Raw genomic sequence first — 17,840 nt, forward strand, 5'->3', positions numbered from 1 at the left:
AAGGTGGAAGGACTGCTTGAACCCAGGGAGTTTGAGACTAGCCTGAGCAACACAGTATCTCTACTAAAAAAAACTGAGCAAAAACTGAGCCAGGCATGGTGGCATACCCCTGTAGTCCCTGCTACTCTAGAGGCAGGTGGTGGGAGGATCACTTGAGCCCAATACAAAGACTTTCTGGAAAGCCCAGTACAAAAGACTATATATTATAAAGATCTGGACAATATAAAATATCCAGAAAAGTAAATCTATAGAGACAGAAAGTAGATTAATAGTTGTCTGAGTAATTGAGGTGACTCCAAATGGGCATAGAGATCTTTCTGTGGTGATGGGAATATTCTACAATTAGATTGTACTGATGATTGTACAACTATAAATTTACTAAAAATCATTATTGTATACTTAAATCAAGTGAATTTTATGGTATATGAATTATATCTCAAAAAAATGGGATTTTTTGTTTGTTTTTTAAAAAAGCATCAGCAGCTACATTTGGACTGGGCCTCAAAAGTTAAGTAGGATTCCTAAAGGCAGAAAGGACATCTGGCATCAAACAAAATGCATTAAGTAAAAGCAGGTGACTATAATAGTGACCACATTCCCTCACAGAGCTGCAATACAGAGCTATGGTTTATCACCCCTGGTCTCTCCTGAGACTGACTGCTTTGGACTACAGAAGGAAGACTCCTGGGAACCTATATTTTTAAACAGCTCTCTTAAGCGATTCTGGCATGCAGGCAGTAGGTGCAACTTACTGAACAAAATGAATGAACTAATTAAAATATGTTCATTGACTAGAAATTATTGGTGAGAAGATGATGCAATTTTCTTCTGGAAATTTCTATTTTCCCAATGAAGTATGAGTTAAGGCAATCAGTGGAAGTGAGGAGGGGTATGTGTGGGATTTGAGAAGAATGTCTTAAATGGCCACATGGAGAGTGTACAGAGCAGCCCATCAAAGAACATGTGCTTACTGCATGGTATATAATAATCCCTTCCTTCTACATAGTGTATCTATTTCACCTAAAAAAAGGGGGGGGGGGACTTCATCTCAGTCAAGCCCTTTTCTCTCTCAAAATGTTCACCTACTTTTTAAAAATACAGGTACTGATAACAATATGGTGATTTTCAAAATGTCTTCCAAAGAACTTTAGAAAGTTCCAAAAAGTTCCTCAGCACAGAAGATGGGGAGACCTAGGCTCCAGAAATTAAAGCCCTCAACTATCTCTACTTTAGATCAACTCCTCTTTTATCTGTGTAATATTATATCTGTGCTTCCATAAACTGTTTGGCTTGAAGTTAGAGTTATTTGACAGAAAACAACCTTAAAAACAACTGAATTTGATGATCACCAAGAATCCTCAAGGAGAAATTTAAAACTTTCTTGATGGCGGCATCCTCTTTTTAGAGTATTTTCAAAGGAGTGTGTATATAGCATAATACTGTTACCCAGAACAAAGCAATTGATTTTATCATCTTAATTTAACATATTTTGCTGTTGTTCACAACCAGTTAATGCCCTCTGCCCCAAAATTGGTGGTATATCAATTTAAGGAAATACTATGCAACCTTTAAAAAAGTTTGTTAAAAGTGGCTCATGCCTGCAATCCCAGCACTTTGGGAGGCCAAAGTAGGCGGATCACGAGGTCAGGAGATCAAGACCATCCTGGCTAACATGGTGAAACCCTGTCTCTACCAAAAGTACAAAAAATTAGCCAGGTGTGGTGGCGGGCGCCTGTAGTCCCAGCTACTAGGGAGGCTGAGGCAGGAGAATGGCGTGAACCCGGGAGGCGGAGCTCCTGCACTCCAGGAGCCACTGCACTCCAGCCTGGGCAACAGTGCAAGACTCCAAGATCGCGCCACTGCACTCCAGCCTGGGCAACAGTGCAAGACTCCAAAAAAAAAAAAAAAGTTAATAAAATAGAAAATAAGTGAAGTCAAACAAAATTGTACATAGGGTATAATTTCAACTACATAATTTTATACATCAAAAATAATGGAAGGAACTAAACTAATATAGTAATAGCAGTGACTTCTGTGCCACAGAGTTTATGGGAGAGTTATCTTTTATTCTTCCTACTTCTCTGCATTTCTCAAATGTTCTTATAGTTAGCATATATTATTTTCATAATCAGATAAAAAATTAGGTAAATCAATCTGCTGGTTCACCAACATGCTCTAAAATTAACTGTTTTCTTTTACGTAAATGTAAGAGATATTTTCTGTATTTAATTAATACAGGGAGCCACTTTCAAGGGTTCCAACTATAGTATGCACAAAGCTGCTCAGTTCAAATGAATGATGGGCGAGGGATTTAGGTGGCGCACTCCTGTGAGACAATTGACTATCTAAGGCGAAACAGTTTCATCCCAAAAACATCCCCCTCTCCTTCCCCCATGCATGGAAAAATTGTCTTCCAATTGTCTCTGGTGTCAAAAAGGTTGGGGACTGTTGCTATACGAGAATATCTCAGCCAGGCTTGGTGGCTCACGTCTGTAATCCCAGCACTTTGGGAGGCCGAGGTGGGCAGATCACACAAGATTAGGAATTCAAAATCAGCCTGGCCAACATGGTGAAACCCCGTTTCTACTAAAAAAGTACAAAAAATTAGCCAGGAGTGGTGGTACATGCCTGCAATCCCAGCTACCTAGGAAGCTGAGGTAGGAGAATCTCTTAAACCCGGGAGGCAGAGGTTGCAGTTAGCCGAGATCGTGCCACTGCACCCCAGCCTGGGTGACAGAGCGAGACTCCATCTCAAAAATAAATAAATAAATAAATAATTTAAAAATCTTATTAGTAAATGTATTCCACAAACTCAACAAGTAAAACCCTATAGGGTAAACACTCAGGTTTATCTATAATCTAAAGGGTTTTGTATTGAAGATAAAGAATTATAAGAAATACAGTTTATAACTCTTGCCTCCATATATATTACATACATAAGGTATGTGACATGTTGTTATAAGACACATATATAGTAAAATGGTTACTATAGAACAAATTAACATTTTTCTCACATAGTTACCCAATTTTGCCCCCTGTGGCAAGAGCAGCATAATCTACTCATTTAGCAAAAAATCCTGAATATAATACACTATTATTAATTATAGTCCTCATGTTGTACATCAGACTTTTTGACTTGTTCATTCCACATATTTGCTACTTTGCATCCTTTTACCTACTTCTCCCATTTCTTCTCCCCACCCGAGCTGGTAAACAACGTCTTATCTCTATATATTTAACTCTTTTCGTAAATTTTCAATATTCCACATGTAAATGAGATCATGCATACGTATGTCCATAAGAATGTGGGAAAAAAAAGTGAGATCATGCAATACTTTTCTTTCTGTGTCTGGCTTATTTCACTTAGCATGATGTCCTTCAGGTCCATCCATGCTGTGGCAAATGGCAGGATCTCCTCCTTTTTTTAAGTCTGAATAATATTCCATTATGTTCATACCACAAAAACTCAATCTTGACTAAAGGAGAATCTAAGTGTGTTTTTAAAGACTTTTGAGGATATCAAATTACTTTGTATTTTACTCAAAGATTCTACATAAAGGCTAAGATTTTTCTGTAGGTTTATACTGGTTTTCCTCAGAAATCTAATTTTTCTCTCTCTCAGGTAACAATTATGTCAATTTTTTCTCCCAATTAAGACATCATTTTCTACATACCTGTTGCAGACTGGGAGTTGACATCAGCATCATGAAGAAGTAATAATTTCACAATATCTAAGTAACCTCCACTGGAAGCTGCCATCAGGGGAGTTATGTCTCCTTTATTCCCTCGATCTTCAACATTAGCATGCATAGCAAGCAATACCTTTAAAACACATATACACACAGATAAATTGTTAATTCTTACTATTCAATAGTATTTCTAGAGAATTATACTGAATCTCTGAAGATATTCTTCTAGAATAGGGGTCAGGAAAAATCAATAATGACCTTTTGAAAAAATTATGCCAATTTTCACTGCTCAACATGCCAGGTTACATGCTGTATTTTACAGTATCATTACATATTAATATTTAAATAAAATATGCAATCATATTAGCCATCCTATTATAAAATGTGATGGCTCTTGTCAAAGAATGTTATGCTTGAGGTTATCTAGCTAAAGAACACTATACTCAACTATACTCACAAGACAGAAACTGGTAAAAACATGGTTAATTCCCAGTACTGTTCTAACATAGAAGGAAAAAAAATTAAAACAATTGGGGTAACCTGAATGTGATGAAAATAATGACTACTTTCCATTATAGTTGTATATTATTTCAAAGGACAAATTTAAAATTATTATTATATCTATTTGTTTCTTAATCATTAGGATTAGCTTTGAGTAAGTGGCAGAAAAATGGACCATTCTCAGTTGCATGTACAGGCAACAAAATAAACTGTGTATCTGTTTCTACTTTACCTACTACCAAAAAGGGAAGGGGGATGGGGGAAGAAAAGACTCTGGCCTCTAATTATAATCTATCTTATAAGTGACAAAAATAAATAAAACATCAAAACCCTTCCACAATTTTAATCACTAAAGATTATTTCTGCTTACTTGTGCTAATTCATAATACCCTGCTGAACAAGCCAAACACAGCAGGCTTTCTCCTTCTTCTGTATGTTCATTTACACTTCTGCCTTCATCTAGCAATTTACGAACAGCATTAACATCCCCATCTGAACAAGCTTCTGCTAGACTGCGACTGGAAACAAAACCATTCAATGATTAACCGAAACAAAAAGACTCAGGGGTCCTATGATAAATTATATTAAATATAAATAATCACACAAAGAAAAATGTTAATACAGTAAGATAAAAAAATTATATGAACATATTACTTGCTGAGCATCTTGTTTGGAACTTCAATTATTCATGTTTATCAACCAAGCCAGAAAGCCAGTGAGTAAATTTGAAACCAGCTGTCATTTTTATCTTTTAAAATCTCCTAACATATTATAACAAATTTTAAATAAAGTTTTTTAAAGCATTAGACCAAGCATGTCCAACCCATGGCCCAGGACAGCTTTGAAAGCAACCCAACACAAATTTGTAAACTTTCTTTAAACATTATGAAATTTTTTTGCAATTTTTTTTTTCCTTTTGCTCATCAGCTATCATTAGTGTTTGTATTTTGTTTTGTTTTGTTTTTGAGACAGAGTCTCACTCTGTTGACCAGGCTAGAATGCAGTGGCACAATCTTGGCTCACTGCAACCTCCACCTCCCAGGTTCAAGTGATTCTTATGTCTTAGCCTCTCAAGTAGCTGGGATTACAGATGTGTGCCACCATACCTGGCTAATTTTTGTATTTTTAGGAGAGATGAGTTTTCACCATGTTGTCCAGGCTGGTTTTGAACTCCTGGCTTCAAGTGATCCACCTACCTTAGCCTCCCAAAATGCCTGGTTACAGACATGAGCCACCATGCCCGGCCTCTAGTAGTTGTATTTTATGTGTGGCCCAAGACAATTCTTCTTCTTCCAATGTAGCCCAGGGAACCCAAAATTTGGACACCCCTGTATTAGATGCACAAGTTTTTAAACTCTACTTATATAATGATTCCCAAAGATATTTTGGGATATAATCCTATGGCTGAAATTTTTACTTAGTAACAGTGAAGGCGAAAACCTAAGAAAACTATTTTACCACAGAATGACTAACTAGACCACTGAGTCTCAAACTTTAATGTGTACGAGTTACTCATATTTCTTGTTAAAATGCAGATTCTGATTCAGCAGACATGGAGTAGGGTCCGGGATTCTGCATTTCTCACAAGCTCTGAGGTGATGCTGATACTGCCAGCCCATGGACCATATCTGAGTAGCAAGCAACTAGACTACTGCATTAGTAACTCGTTTCATGTATCAGTACTAAAGCAATCAGTTTAGAGTTTACTATAATAACTTTTAGAATAAGTAACTTCCTTATAACTGGAAAACAGATCTTATTCAGTTTGGATTTCTCATAGATTCTAGTGTAATACATTCCACAAGAATGCTCAATGAATAAGAGCTGAATGAAGAAACAAAAATATCCATTTTTATAGCTACATAATACATATACATTTATATATCCACTTAAAATGTAATATCCATTCAGCTAAATAAAGTTTATAAGCTCCACCAAAAGATATATTCAACCAAAATTCGCTACTTTCCCAAAATCTACTCAAGATAATGTCTAATACCCAAAAGTCATTAAACACATACGTGTCCACTTGTCCTGCATTGTGGCTGTTTTCTGCTTTCATCCGTGTCAGTGCAGCAGCAGCTTCATCCAGTGCACAACTAACTGAGGATGTCAGTCTCCGGAGTACTTCAGGATCTGCAAAAGCTTTACCATCAGCAGTTGACAATTTGCCAATTCCTTCAGTGTGCATCAATCAATCAGGTAGTGCAGGACACAAAAAAAAAAAAAAGTATAAAAGTGCAAATTGTAATATTTCTAAACACTATTATCTAGGAAAAAGAAATGGTATAGAATCCATAGGTTAGGTTGACAGAAGATAAGGTTCATCATTTCAATTCTGCCACTAATGTCAAAAGGCCATGGCATAACCACCTATGTTTTAGTCTTTCTACCTTTACAATGCACATATTAATTTGTCCTCTACCTAATCCATATGTAACTTCACATGATGCCAACTGTATCAAATAAATGAGATTTCTCTCAAAATACATAGTCACACCATAAGATCTCTAGTACAGGATATATGATTATACTATTTTCAGTAGTATCTTCAGAGGGGGGATAGTCTCTAATATTATAACAAACAATTCAATTGTTTCTTCCTTTGGTCACAACTATCTTCCGGGGCCATGTTTTAAATTAAATTCATTCTTACAAATAAAATTAAAATTAAAAAATTATATACACAACACTCAATGAATTTATATCATCATTTATAAAGAGCTACCACAGAATTTACTAATAATATAAAATGAATGCAAACTAAAATGGTGAGGTATTTTTCATTCATGAAATTGACAAAACAATGTCTGAGGTGTGAGGCCCTCTCAAAAACTGTTGATTTTTGAGTGAATAAATAAATAAATACAGGCACAAACCTGAGGGACTAATTTAATAATAGTTGTCAAATTTTTATTTTACTTATTTATTTTTTGAGACAGAGTCTTGCTCTGTCACCCAGACTGAAGTGCAGTGACACGATCCCGGCTCACTGCAACCTCTGCCTCCTGGGTTCAAGCGATTCTCCTGCCTCAGTCTCTCGAGTAGCTGGGATTACAGGTGTGTGCCACCACACCCAGTTAATTTTTGTGTTTTTTAAGTAAAGACGAGGTTTCACCATGTTGGCCAGACTGGTCTTGAACTCCTGACCTCAAGTGACCCACCTGCCTCAGCCTCCCAAAGTGCTGGGATTACAGGCATGAGCCATGGCGCCCAGTCAGTTGCCAAAATTTTAAATGCAAATATATTCTTACCCACTGATAACACTTTCTAAAAATCTGTCCTAAAGAGATACTTGCACAAATAAAAAACGTTACCGATATATAAGGTTATAAACTATAGCATTATTTGTGATATTAAAAAACTGGATATAGGCCGGGCGCGGTGGCTCAAGCCTGTAATCCCAGCACTTTGGGAGGCCGAGACGGGTGGATCACGAGGTCAGGAGATCGAGACCATCCTGGCTAACACGGTGAAACCCCGTCTCTACTAAAAAATACAAAAAAAAAAAACTAGCTGGGCGAGGTGGCGGGCGCCTGTAGTCCCAGCTACTCGGGAGGCTGAGGCAGGAGAATGGCGTAAACCCGGGAGGCGGAGCTTGCAGTGAGCTGAGATCCGGCCACTGTACTCCAGCCTGGGCGACAGAGCAAGACTCCGTCTCAAAAAAAAAAAAAAAAAAAACTGGATATAAGCTAAAATTGGTAAAATTAATTATGGATCATCCAAGCAACAGAATATTATGGTACCCTTCAATAAAAAGAGAAAGGCTAATATAAACTGTCATGGAAGGATGCCTACAATAAATTATATGGGGAAAAAAAGTTGTATTTTGTGTATTATGATCCTACTTCATTTTTAACAATCATGTATATTCAAACATATACATGTATTTATATTACCACAAGGAGAAAAGTCTAGAAGTATATGTAAACCTTGACAGAAAATGGGAAGGTTTTGTTATCTACTTAATATATTTCATATCACTTTAGCTGTTTTATAATGTGTATTACATATAAAAAAATTAGCTATTTAAAATCAAGTTAAACATAAAGCGAATACACAAGTAACCAATATGCAGCTCCCTAAATCAGTACAGATAAAGAAGTCATAAATGATTAACTAAATTTATCTCCCACATTTTTATTTTATAATGGCTAACAGGTAAGTTTTCTTTGATAACTAGACGATTATCTTTTCTTTCTTTTTTTTTTTTTTTTCCAGACAGAGTCTCGCTCTGTTGCCCAGGATGGAGTGCAATGGAGTGATCTCGGCCCACTGCAACCTCCACCTCCAGGGTTCAAGCAATTCTTCTGCCTCAGTGTCGCCTAAGTAGCTGGGACTACAGGCGCACACTAACACACCCGGCTAATTTTTTTCTATTTTAGTAGATACAGGGTTTCACCATGTTCTCCAGGTTGGTCTCAAACTCCCGAGGCTCAGGCAATCCGCCTGCCTCGGCCTCCCAAAGTGCTGGGATTACAGGCGTGAGCCACTGCGCCAGGATGCTGATTATCTTAATACCTTAAAAATATAAGAGTTGAGCCCAGGCCAGGCGCGGTGGCTCAAGCCTGTAATCCCAGCACTTTGGGAGGCCGAGACGGGCAGATCACGAAGTCAGGAGATCGAGACCATCCTGGCTAACACGGTGAAACCTCGTCTCTACTAAAAGAATACAAAAAACAAAACTAGCCGGGCGAGGTAGCGGGCGCCTGTAGTCCCAGCTACTCTGGAGGCTGAGGCAGGAGAATGGCGTAAACCCAGGAGGCAGAGCTTGCAGTGAGCTGAGATCCGGCCACTGCACTCCAGCCTGGGCGGCAGAGCGAGACTCCGTTTCAAAAAAAAAAAAAAAGAGTTGAGCCCAGAAATACAAAACGTGAACATTTTCTTTGGGAGATAAAAAGAAAAATAAATTTTAGAGATTTTAAATTTTGTATAATGTCATAGAATTTTGGGGTAATCCCACGTAACTCTGTAAAGAGATCTAGACTTTTAAAGAGATGAAAAAGATAAAACAACAAAAAAAGTACCTGCTGCCTCTAGCAATGCTTCTAGTCGTGCCTGTGTCTCTGGATCCACAGTGCGTAAGTCTGCTCCTTCTGCAGTACTTGATAAGAATATCTCTGATGTTGTTTTAAGCACTGGGTTATCCAGATCTTCTTGGTCCAAAATAAATGATTCAACCTATTAATGAAATAAAGATGCAATATCCATGAAACTGATATCAATATGATTAGAATAACTACAATTTAAGGTAATATGACTTCTTAATTAGAACTTAAATATAAGCAGAAAAATTATTATAGAAACAAGGGAGTATGGGAATGGACTTTGAAGGACATTGTGACTGTTTACCTTCAGACATGACTACAGGTATAACACACATACACTAAAGTTTCCTCAAGAGCACTGTATCTTCTGTGACTAATACAGAGCATGAAAAGCAATATTAAGGCCAGTCACAGTGGCCCACGCCTGTGATCCTAGCACTTTGGGAGGGCCAGATGGGCAGATCGCTTGAGCTCAGGAGTTTGAGACCAGCCTGGGCAACAAGGTGAAACCCTGTATCTATTAAAAAATAACAATAATAATAATAATACCAAAAAACAGCAGGGGCTGGGCGCGGTGGCTCACACCTGTAATGAGGTCAAGAGTTTGAGACCATCCTGGCTAACATGGTGAAACCTCATCTCTACTAACAATACAAAAATTAGCCGGGCATGGTGGGGGATGCCTGTAATCCCAGCTACTCAGGAGGCCGAGGCAGAAGAATTGCTTGAACCCAGGAGAAGATGCAGGTTGTTGTGAGCCGAGATCGTGCCATTGCACTCCAGACTGGGCAACAGAGCAAAAACTCCATCTCAAAAAATAAAAATAAAAGCATTTACTTTTTATTGAAACAAGTACACGAACGTAATCCTAAGAAAATCTATATAGACTAGATAGAATATAAACAACAACAACAACAACAACAAAAAACTTGATAGCATAGATAGGTCATTAAGAGAAAAGCTTTCCTCTTTTCTAAATAATTTATTCAATTCTGACTCTGAAATAAGGGAAAATAAAAACTAACCCACTGATACCTGGAGTCCTTTAGACAGGAACACTCCATGAGATTAAAAACTATACTTTGTTTACAGTGCTATACTTTGGGCCTATGAATACCTGGCACATAGTATGAGTTTAACACATATTTGTCGAAATGAATGAATGTATGAGCAAAAATCAACTTACCAAAATAAACATGTAATGCTCCAATTTCAAATAAAATTAATTCAAAATGAATTTTCTTAAATAAAATTAATATACAATCCTTCTGGGAAGCAATTTGGAAATGTGTATCAAAATACCTTAAAAAACTCACTAAAAAATTATCTGAAAGCCAGACAAAAATTAATGTGCAAGGATATTCACTGCAGCATTAACTGAAATTCCAAAAATGAGGAAAAATTATAATACAGAATTTGATAAATACATGTTGTACATTTACATGATGGACTACTATGCAGTCATTAAAAACAATGTTTTTGTGACCACTGGTTCAGCTGTGAGAAGAAATAAAAAATTTTTAAAAAATGTTTTTGAAGCATATTTAATGGCATATGAGAATATTAATAAAATTAAGTAAAATGCACAAGATTCAAAATAGTATGATTCTTATTTTGCTAAATGTATATATGTGTATATATGTAAATATAAACATGAGTACTCATGAATAATATGTAATATGTATATTATTTACATATTATATAATGTATATAATATACATATATACATACAACATGCATGGCATATATAATTTGTATAATATATAGATAATATATACACTACATATATATTACTATAATATGTAAATATGTATAGCCAGGGAAAGTTAACATATTTGTAGATAGAGAAAAACATCAGGAACAGAAAGATTAAGTACTTCTTCAAAGTCACACAGCTAACGAATGAAAAAAGTAAGGTTTCAAACTCAGGCCACATACCTACAGAGTCCATGCTTTTAACCACTAGGATATCACACATTTATAAACAAAGGATCACAGTATCTGGACTACATTATTTGGCATATCTGGCTAGTTGGTCATCAATTTTCACAATGGACACCAAATAAATATAGCCTAATAAAGACAGTAAAGTTAAAACAATTTAGATTTATTTTATTATCTAATGATGTATTATAATTTTACAAAATGAATCTTTAACTTCAGACCTAAAAACATTGAGCTGTACTGTAACACAGCTTCTTTAACATGTAACTACAGACAAAGATGCCAGATCCAATAGATAAATGCAGGCAACCGGTTGTCAAATGACCTTGAAAGGCAACTGCTCATACAACAGTTTAATGCAAGGCCAAGAAATTAGGAGATATTTGTAGATATACATACCTGCCAGTTGGGAGGACAGGTAAAAACATCATTCCAGTGGAAAAATTATAAAATTATTTAAAATGGTATTCAGATATTAATATTCCAATTTTATAAATATTATATATCTCCTGCAACATTTTAAAAAGCCAAGTTAAAGATTTCCAGTAGTCTCTCATTCATTTATCCAATATTTACTAAAGGCCCATTTTAGATATATATATATCTCTCACTATGATAATACAAAAATGTGGTAGAAGAAATAAGAAAGACTCCAACAACTATTACAAAAGGCCTCAAAGAGAAATAAATGATACAACTATATGCACTAATGAGGGAGAAATCACTTCCAGCCCTAGTAACCTGTGAAGACTTTGCACAAGCAGCAGCATTTGAATTAGGCTTTGAAGGATGCACAGAATTTCAACAGGTAGTTAGACATAGGGGTAGAGGTGGGCAGAAGAGGAAGTATATTTCAGATAGAGGCAGAAAATGAAATAAAAAATAGGCTTGGAGGCCGGGTATGGTGGCTCACACCTTAATTCCACACTTTGGAAAGCCAAGGCGGACAGATCACTTGAGGCCAGGAGTTTGAGACTAGCCTGGCCAACATGGCAAAACCCTGTCTGTACTAAAAATACAAAATTAGCTGGGTGTGGTGGCACATGATTGTAATCAGCTATATGGGAGGCTAAGGCACAAGAATTGCTTGAACCCAGGAGGCAGAGGTTGCAGTGAGCTGAGATTGTGGCACTGCACTCGTGTTTTTGCGGGGAGGAGGGGGTGAGGCTTGGAGATGAATGGTCCACTAAAAAAATGTAAGGTACGAGCCGAGCACAGTGGCTCATGTCTATAAACCCAGCACTTTGGGAAGCCAGGGTGGCGGGATCATTTGAGGCCAGGAGTTTAAGACCAGCCTGGGAACCTAGTGAGACCTTGTCTCTACAAAAAATTTTAAAATTAACCTAGCATCGTGGCATAAAACTGTAGTCCCAGCTACTCATGAGGCTGAGGTAGATCACTTGAGCCCAGAAGTTCAAAGTTACACTGAGCTATGATTGTACCACTGCATTCCACGTGGATGACAGAGCAAGACACTGTCTCTAAAAAAAAAAAAAAAAAAAAAAAATTAATATAAGGTCTTTCTGCATTGCTGGTAGAAACAGTGGTGCAGCCACCATGGAAACAGTTTGACAGTTCTTCAAAAGTTAAACGTAGAATTACCATATGACCCAATAATTCTACTTCTTAGGTATACACCTAGGAGAATTAAAAATACACATGTTCATACAAAAACCCAAACACAAATGTTCATAGTTGCGTTCTTTATAACAGCCAAAAAGTAGAAACAACCCAAATATCCATCAGTAGATGAACAAAATGTGATATATATCCATGCAATTAAACATTACGCAGCAATCAGAAAGAACAAGTACATGATATAGATGAACCTTGAAAACATTATGTTTAGTGAAAGAAGGGAGACACAAAAGGTCCCAGTATATGATCCCCTTTATATAAATATCCAGCATAGTGAAATCCATAGAGAAAGACAATAATAGGTTGTCTGGGGAGAGGAGAAGGGAAGAACAGGAGTGACCGTAAATGAGTCTGAAGTTTCTTTTTGGATTGATGAAAATGTTCTGGCATTAGATAGTAGTGATTGCTACACAACCTTGTAAATATACTAAAAATCACTGAAACGTAGACTTTAAAATGCTGTATCTTATGGCATATGAATTATATCTCAATTTTTAAAAGATTTAAGGTACCTAGAATACAACTATGGCATTAGGCTAGAAAGAACAACTGGGAATAGACTTGAGTAGACCATATAAAAGGTGACAGATTGTTCATTGCCTGCCTGACTACCACCATCAGAGAGAGAAAGAACCAGTAGCAATGACTTCTTGGGTGACAATAATGTTAGTATCACATAAATAAGATGGCACATTCCTAAGTGCTTGGGAAGAATCAATTTCAGATGAAAAATACAAAATGGTGATGTGTCCCTTGCTTCAGAGGCTATAACTTCTCTGAAAATATAATGCCTAAGACAATTTACTGAGTTAATTCTATGTCTTACAGTGGATGTAAACTCAAGTTTCAATTAGGCAATAAGACATAATAGAGAGAACATTACACTGGAAATCAAGAGAATTAGGTTCAAGTGCCAGTTCTATCAGGCATTGTGTGTAAATTCAGACATAATACTCAACCTTTCTGACATTCTATTTCTTCCTCAATAAACAAAGACACTATCTGTCCCACCTACCTTACAGTGCTATTGAAATCCTGAAATGAGGTAATGAAGGTAAAAGCATTTTGAAACAATAAACCACCATACAAATATAATTTTTAGAACATGATTCTGTATAATTACAATTCTTTTGTCCTGTCCCTCACCACAGTGTCTATTTTCTCTACCTTTTCAAAGTGGAAGAATCATACTGAGAATCTAACATGATGTATTTTATCAGCACTCACTTGAACTTCTGAGTGTGGTTTTAGGCATTTTACATCTAAGATCTGACCCATATGACAAAATTTTAAATAGCCACAATACTTGTGGGAAAAAACCCAGAATGAGTTATAGTTAATACAAAATCATATAGATAAACGATATGAATACATTTGTGTCAATCAGATTTCCCAAAAAGCACTACTGTTTCCTTTGTCCTACCCTCTTTATAACTTTAAAAATGTCTGTCTCAATATGGAATCAATATAAGGACAATATATCCCATTATGCTTATTATTTTGGAAATATTTGAGAGATTACTTTTGGCAGTTCACAAATATCTTACCTAATAAATCTGCTGAAACATACTCTTACAATTCAGATTGTATTAGCATTACTTCAAAATATAGCTGGTTGGGTGCATGTGGCCCATGCCTGCAATCCCAACACTTTGGGAGACGGAGGGAGGAGGACGGCTTGAGCCCAGGAGTTCAAGACCAGCCTGGGCGACATAGTGAGCCTTTGTCTCTATGAAAAATAATTTTTAAAAATTAGCCAGGCATGGTGGCCGTGTGCCTGTGGTTCCAGCTACTCAGGAAACTGAGGTGGAAGGATCGCCTGAGCCCAGGAGGTTGAGGCTGCTATATGCCATGATCATGCCATTCCACTTCAACCTGGGCCCTGGGCGACAGAGTAAGACTCTGTCAAAAAAAAAAAAAAAAAAAAAAAAGGAAACCATTTATAGCTACATGGAGATATATTAAATATGACAAATTCTGTATACATTCTGTATACTTAATACAAAAGGCTTGGTGATAAGAGTACAGAAACCATGTCTATATATAACAGATAAACCCAAAATAATAGTTTGTCTAATGAAATTAGTCTTCATCAAGCAAATGAATATAAAAGTCTTATGCTTTCTTACATATAGCTAAAACATATTGCTTTCTTTTTTTTTTTTTTTTTTTTTTGAGACGGAGTCTTGCTCTGTCGCCCAGGCTGGAGTGCAGTGGCTGGATCTCAGCTCACTGCAACCTCCGCCTCCTGGGTTCACGTCATTCTCCTGCCTCAGCCTCCCGAGTAGCTGGGACCACAGGCCCCGGCCACCTCGCCCGGCTAATTTTTTGTATTTTTAGTAGAGACGGGGTTTCACCGTGTTAGCCAGGATGGTGTCGATCTCCTGACCTCGTGATCCGCCCGTCTCGGCCTCCCAAATGCTGGGATTACAGGCTTGAGCCACCGCTCCCGGCCACATATTGCTTTCTTACATATAGCAATGTTTTTATTGCCTAATGATACTGTTACATAGCTCATCTCTAATCAGTAGCTACATTCAGCAGCAAAGAAATACATCCACTTATAGCAGTATTATTTTTTGCCAAAGGCAAGTTCTAAACACCGAAGAATCTTTTTTCCTACCTCTGTGACTAGGTACAAGAATAAAGGGTGGAGGAAAAAGAGTGGTAAAGGAATATGGTCCATCAAAAACTACCTGTTTTTCCCTTATATCTCCTGAAATACTAAAGGCAAAAACCTTTGTCTTCCTTCTCAAAAGGTTATTTTTCCTTCTTGCCTTAAAATAAAATAAAATAAAATAAAATAAAACAAAACAAGCAGGGTGGGAGTGTGGTATTTAGCTTCAACTACAACAAACAAAAGGGAGGGGTAGGGAGAAGGGGAAGAAGCATTGTGTCCCATTTTTATTCCATTTTGACATTTCAGAAATGAACCACTGGATGCAACAGTTACTAAGGGAGATTACCACAGACTCAGCTATTATCACCTAAAAGAACAGTCAGTCACTCTGGCCAAAGTCTAGTTTGAAAAATCATTTATTAATCCAGCTATGATTTAACCAAAACTCACTTCCACTTTAAAACAATTTCTATGTAGCACTATAATTAAAACTTCCAATAATAGTAATATGCTTTAAGTCTTATACTATAATAATAAAATAATAAAATCTCATATTACATTGGTCAATAACTGTTAACTTCTCTCAGACTGTATTTCTAGAAATAGTAATTGCTAGCTAACAGAGAAAATAAGTTATTAATAGTAAAAAATAATACTCTATCATAAAATATGTACATTACATATATTTGTTTATGTATTCTCCAGTCCTGTGGTCATACAATGCAGGGAACAAAAAAAGAACACCAGCCAAGCTCTTAAATATAAATGAAAAATACATTGTTTTCCACAGAGCCTTTGGAATTGGATTATGAATTTTTTACTTTTAACATGTTAAATAAATTTATATTTTGAGTTAGAGAGTCAAATATTAGTAGCTACAAATTTCATTTCTGGTATCCTTTAAGAATATGCTAGGCCAGGCCAGGCACGGTGGCTCACGCCTGTAATCCCAGCCCTTTGGGACGCCAAGGCGGGGAGAATCACAAGGTCAGGAAATCGAGACCAGCCTGGCCAATATAGTGAAACCCCGTCTCTACTAAAAATAGAAAAATTAGCTGGGTGTGGTGGCGGACACCTGTAGTCCCTGCTACTCGCGAGGCTGAGGCAGGAGAATTGCTTGAACCTGGGAGGTGGAGGTTACAGCGAGCCGAGATCGTGCCACTGCACTTCAGCCTGGGCAACAGAGCGAGACTCTGTCTCAAAAAAAAAAAAAAAAAAATTCTAGGCCGGGCATGGTAGTTCATGCCTGTAATCCCAGCACTTTGAGAGGCCGAGGCTAGTAGATCATCTGAGGTCAGGAGTTCCGAGACCAGCCTGGCCAACATGGCGAAAGTGTGTCTCTACTAAAAATACAAAAAAATTTGCCAGACGTCATGGTGCATGCCAGTAGTAACAGCTACTTGGGAGGCTGACGTGCGAGAATCGCTTGAACCCAGGCAGTGGAGGTTGCCGTGAGCCAAGATCGCAACACTGCACTCCAACCTGGGCAACAGAGCAAGACTCCATCTCAATAAAAACAAAAATAAAAAGAATATTCTAGTCTGATTAAAAAAAAAAAAAGAAAGAGTCATCATCACTCTCATGAATTTCAACTGGAGCTATGAAAAAGTTCAAGGAAAGACTAAACCTTTATCTCATTCTCTCTCTCCTCACCAACCTTCAAAAATGAAGCTCCCAGCTGGGCACAGTGGTTCATACCTTATAACTCCAGCTCTTTGGGAGGCTGAGGCGGGCAGATCATCTGAGGTTAGGAGTTCGAGAGCAGCCTGGACAACATGGCAAAATCCTGTCTCTACCAAAAATACAAAAATTAGCCAGGGGTGGTGGTGTGCGCCTGTAGTCCCAGCTACTAGGGGGCCTGAGGCAGGAGGATCGCTTGAGCCTAGGAGGCAGAAGTTGCAGTGAGCCAAGATCATGCCACTGCATTCCAGCTTGGGCGTCAGAGAGAGATTCTGTCTCAAAAAAAGAATCTCCCTTAAGAAATTCAGATTTGATCATTTAAAATGGGAAGGTATTTTAAACATCCAAAATATACATTTTTAAAACATGTACTCGCTAGTCCCCTTTTCTCATGTATATCTGAATAGACCAACATGTCTTATCCTTCCCCCACCCAATGTGAGCCCTCCACTTTAAGTCAGGATCAGCACCATTTTGGAATGCTATTGTTGATCTCTACTCAGAACAGCAAAAAGGATGGACCATTGTTCCAACAGGTAATTACTGAAGGACGTAACAATTCCTTTTTGCAAAACACACAGTACTCCAAAATTCCAGCAGTAGCAACCACCATAATCATCCCAAGATTCACTCAAAGGAAGAAAGTAATACTGTTGTAATTTAGCACCAAATAATGACAAACTTAGGAGTAAGATTTGTTGTTACAAAAAGGCCTAATAT

The 17,840-nt window shown here is 37.3% G+C and overlaps 1 protein-coding gene across 17 annotated transcripts in view; it reads right to left on the reverse strand.

Annotated features, from left to right (window-relative positions):
* The window catches only part of LOC111528060 (ankyrin repeat and KH domain-containing protein 1), a 140,476-nt gene that overhangs the window by 96,809 nt on the left and 25,827 nt on the right, over nt 1–17,840 (reverse strand). For all 17 annotated transcript variants that reach the window (XM_023194788.2, XM_023194705.2, XM_023194781.2 and 14 more), the window contains exons 2-5: nt 9,218–9,371; nt 6,212–6,368; nt 4,561–4,708; nt 3,675–3,822 (exon numbers count right to left, since the gene is read on the reverse strand). In XM_023194788.2, coding sequence (XP_023050556.1) covers nt 3,675–3,822; nt 4,561–4,708; nt 6,212–6,368; nt 9,218–9,371 — 607 coding nt within the window. The remainder of the gene's footprint in view (nt 1–3,674; nt 3,823–4,560; nt 4,709–6,211; nt 6,369–9,217; nt 9,372–17,840) is intronic.

The sequence above is a fragment of the Piliocolobus tephrosceles genome, chromosome 4, assembly GCF_002776525.5.
Source record: "Piliocolobus tephrosceles isolate RC106 chromosome 4, ASM277652v3, whole genome shotgun sequence".
Lineage (NCBI taxonomy): Eukaryota > Metazoa > Chordata > Mammalia > Primates > Cercopithecidae > Piliocolobus > Piliocolobus tephrosceles.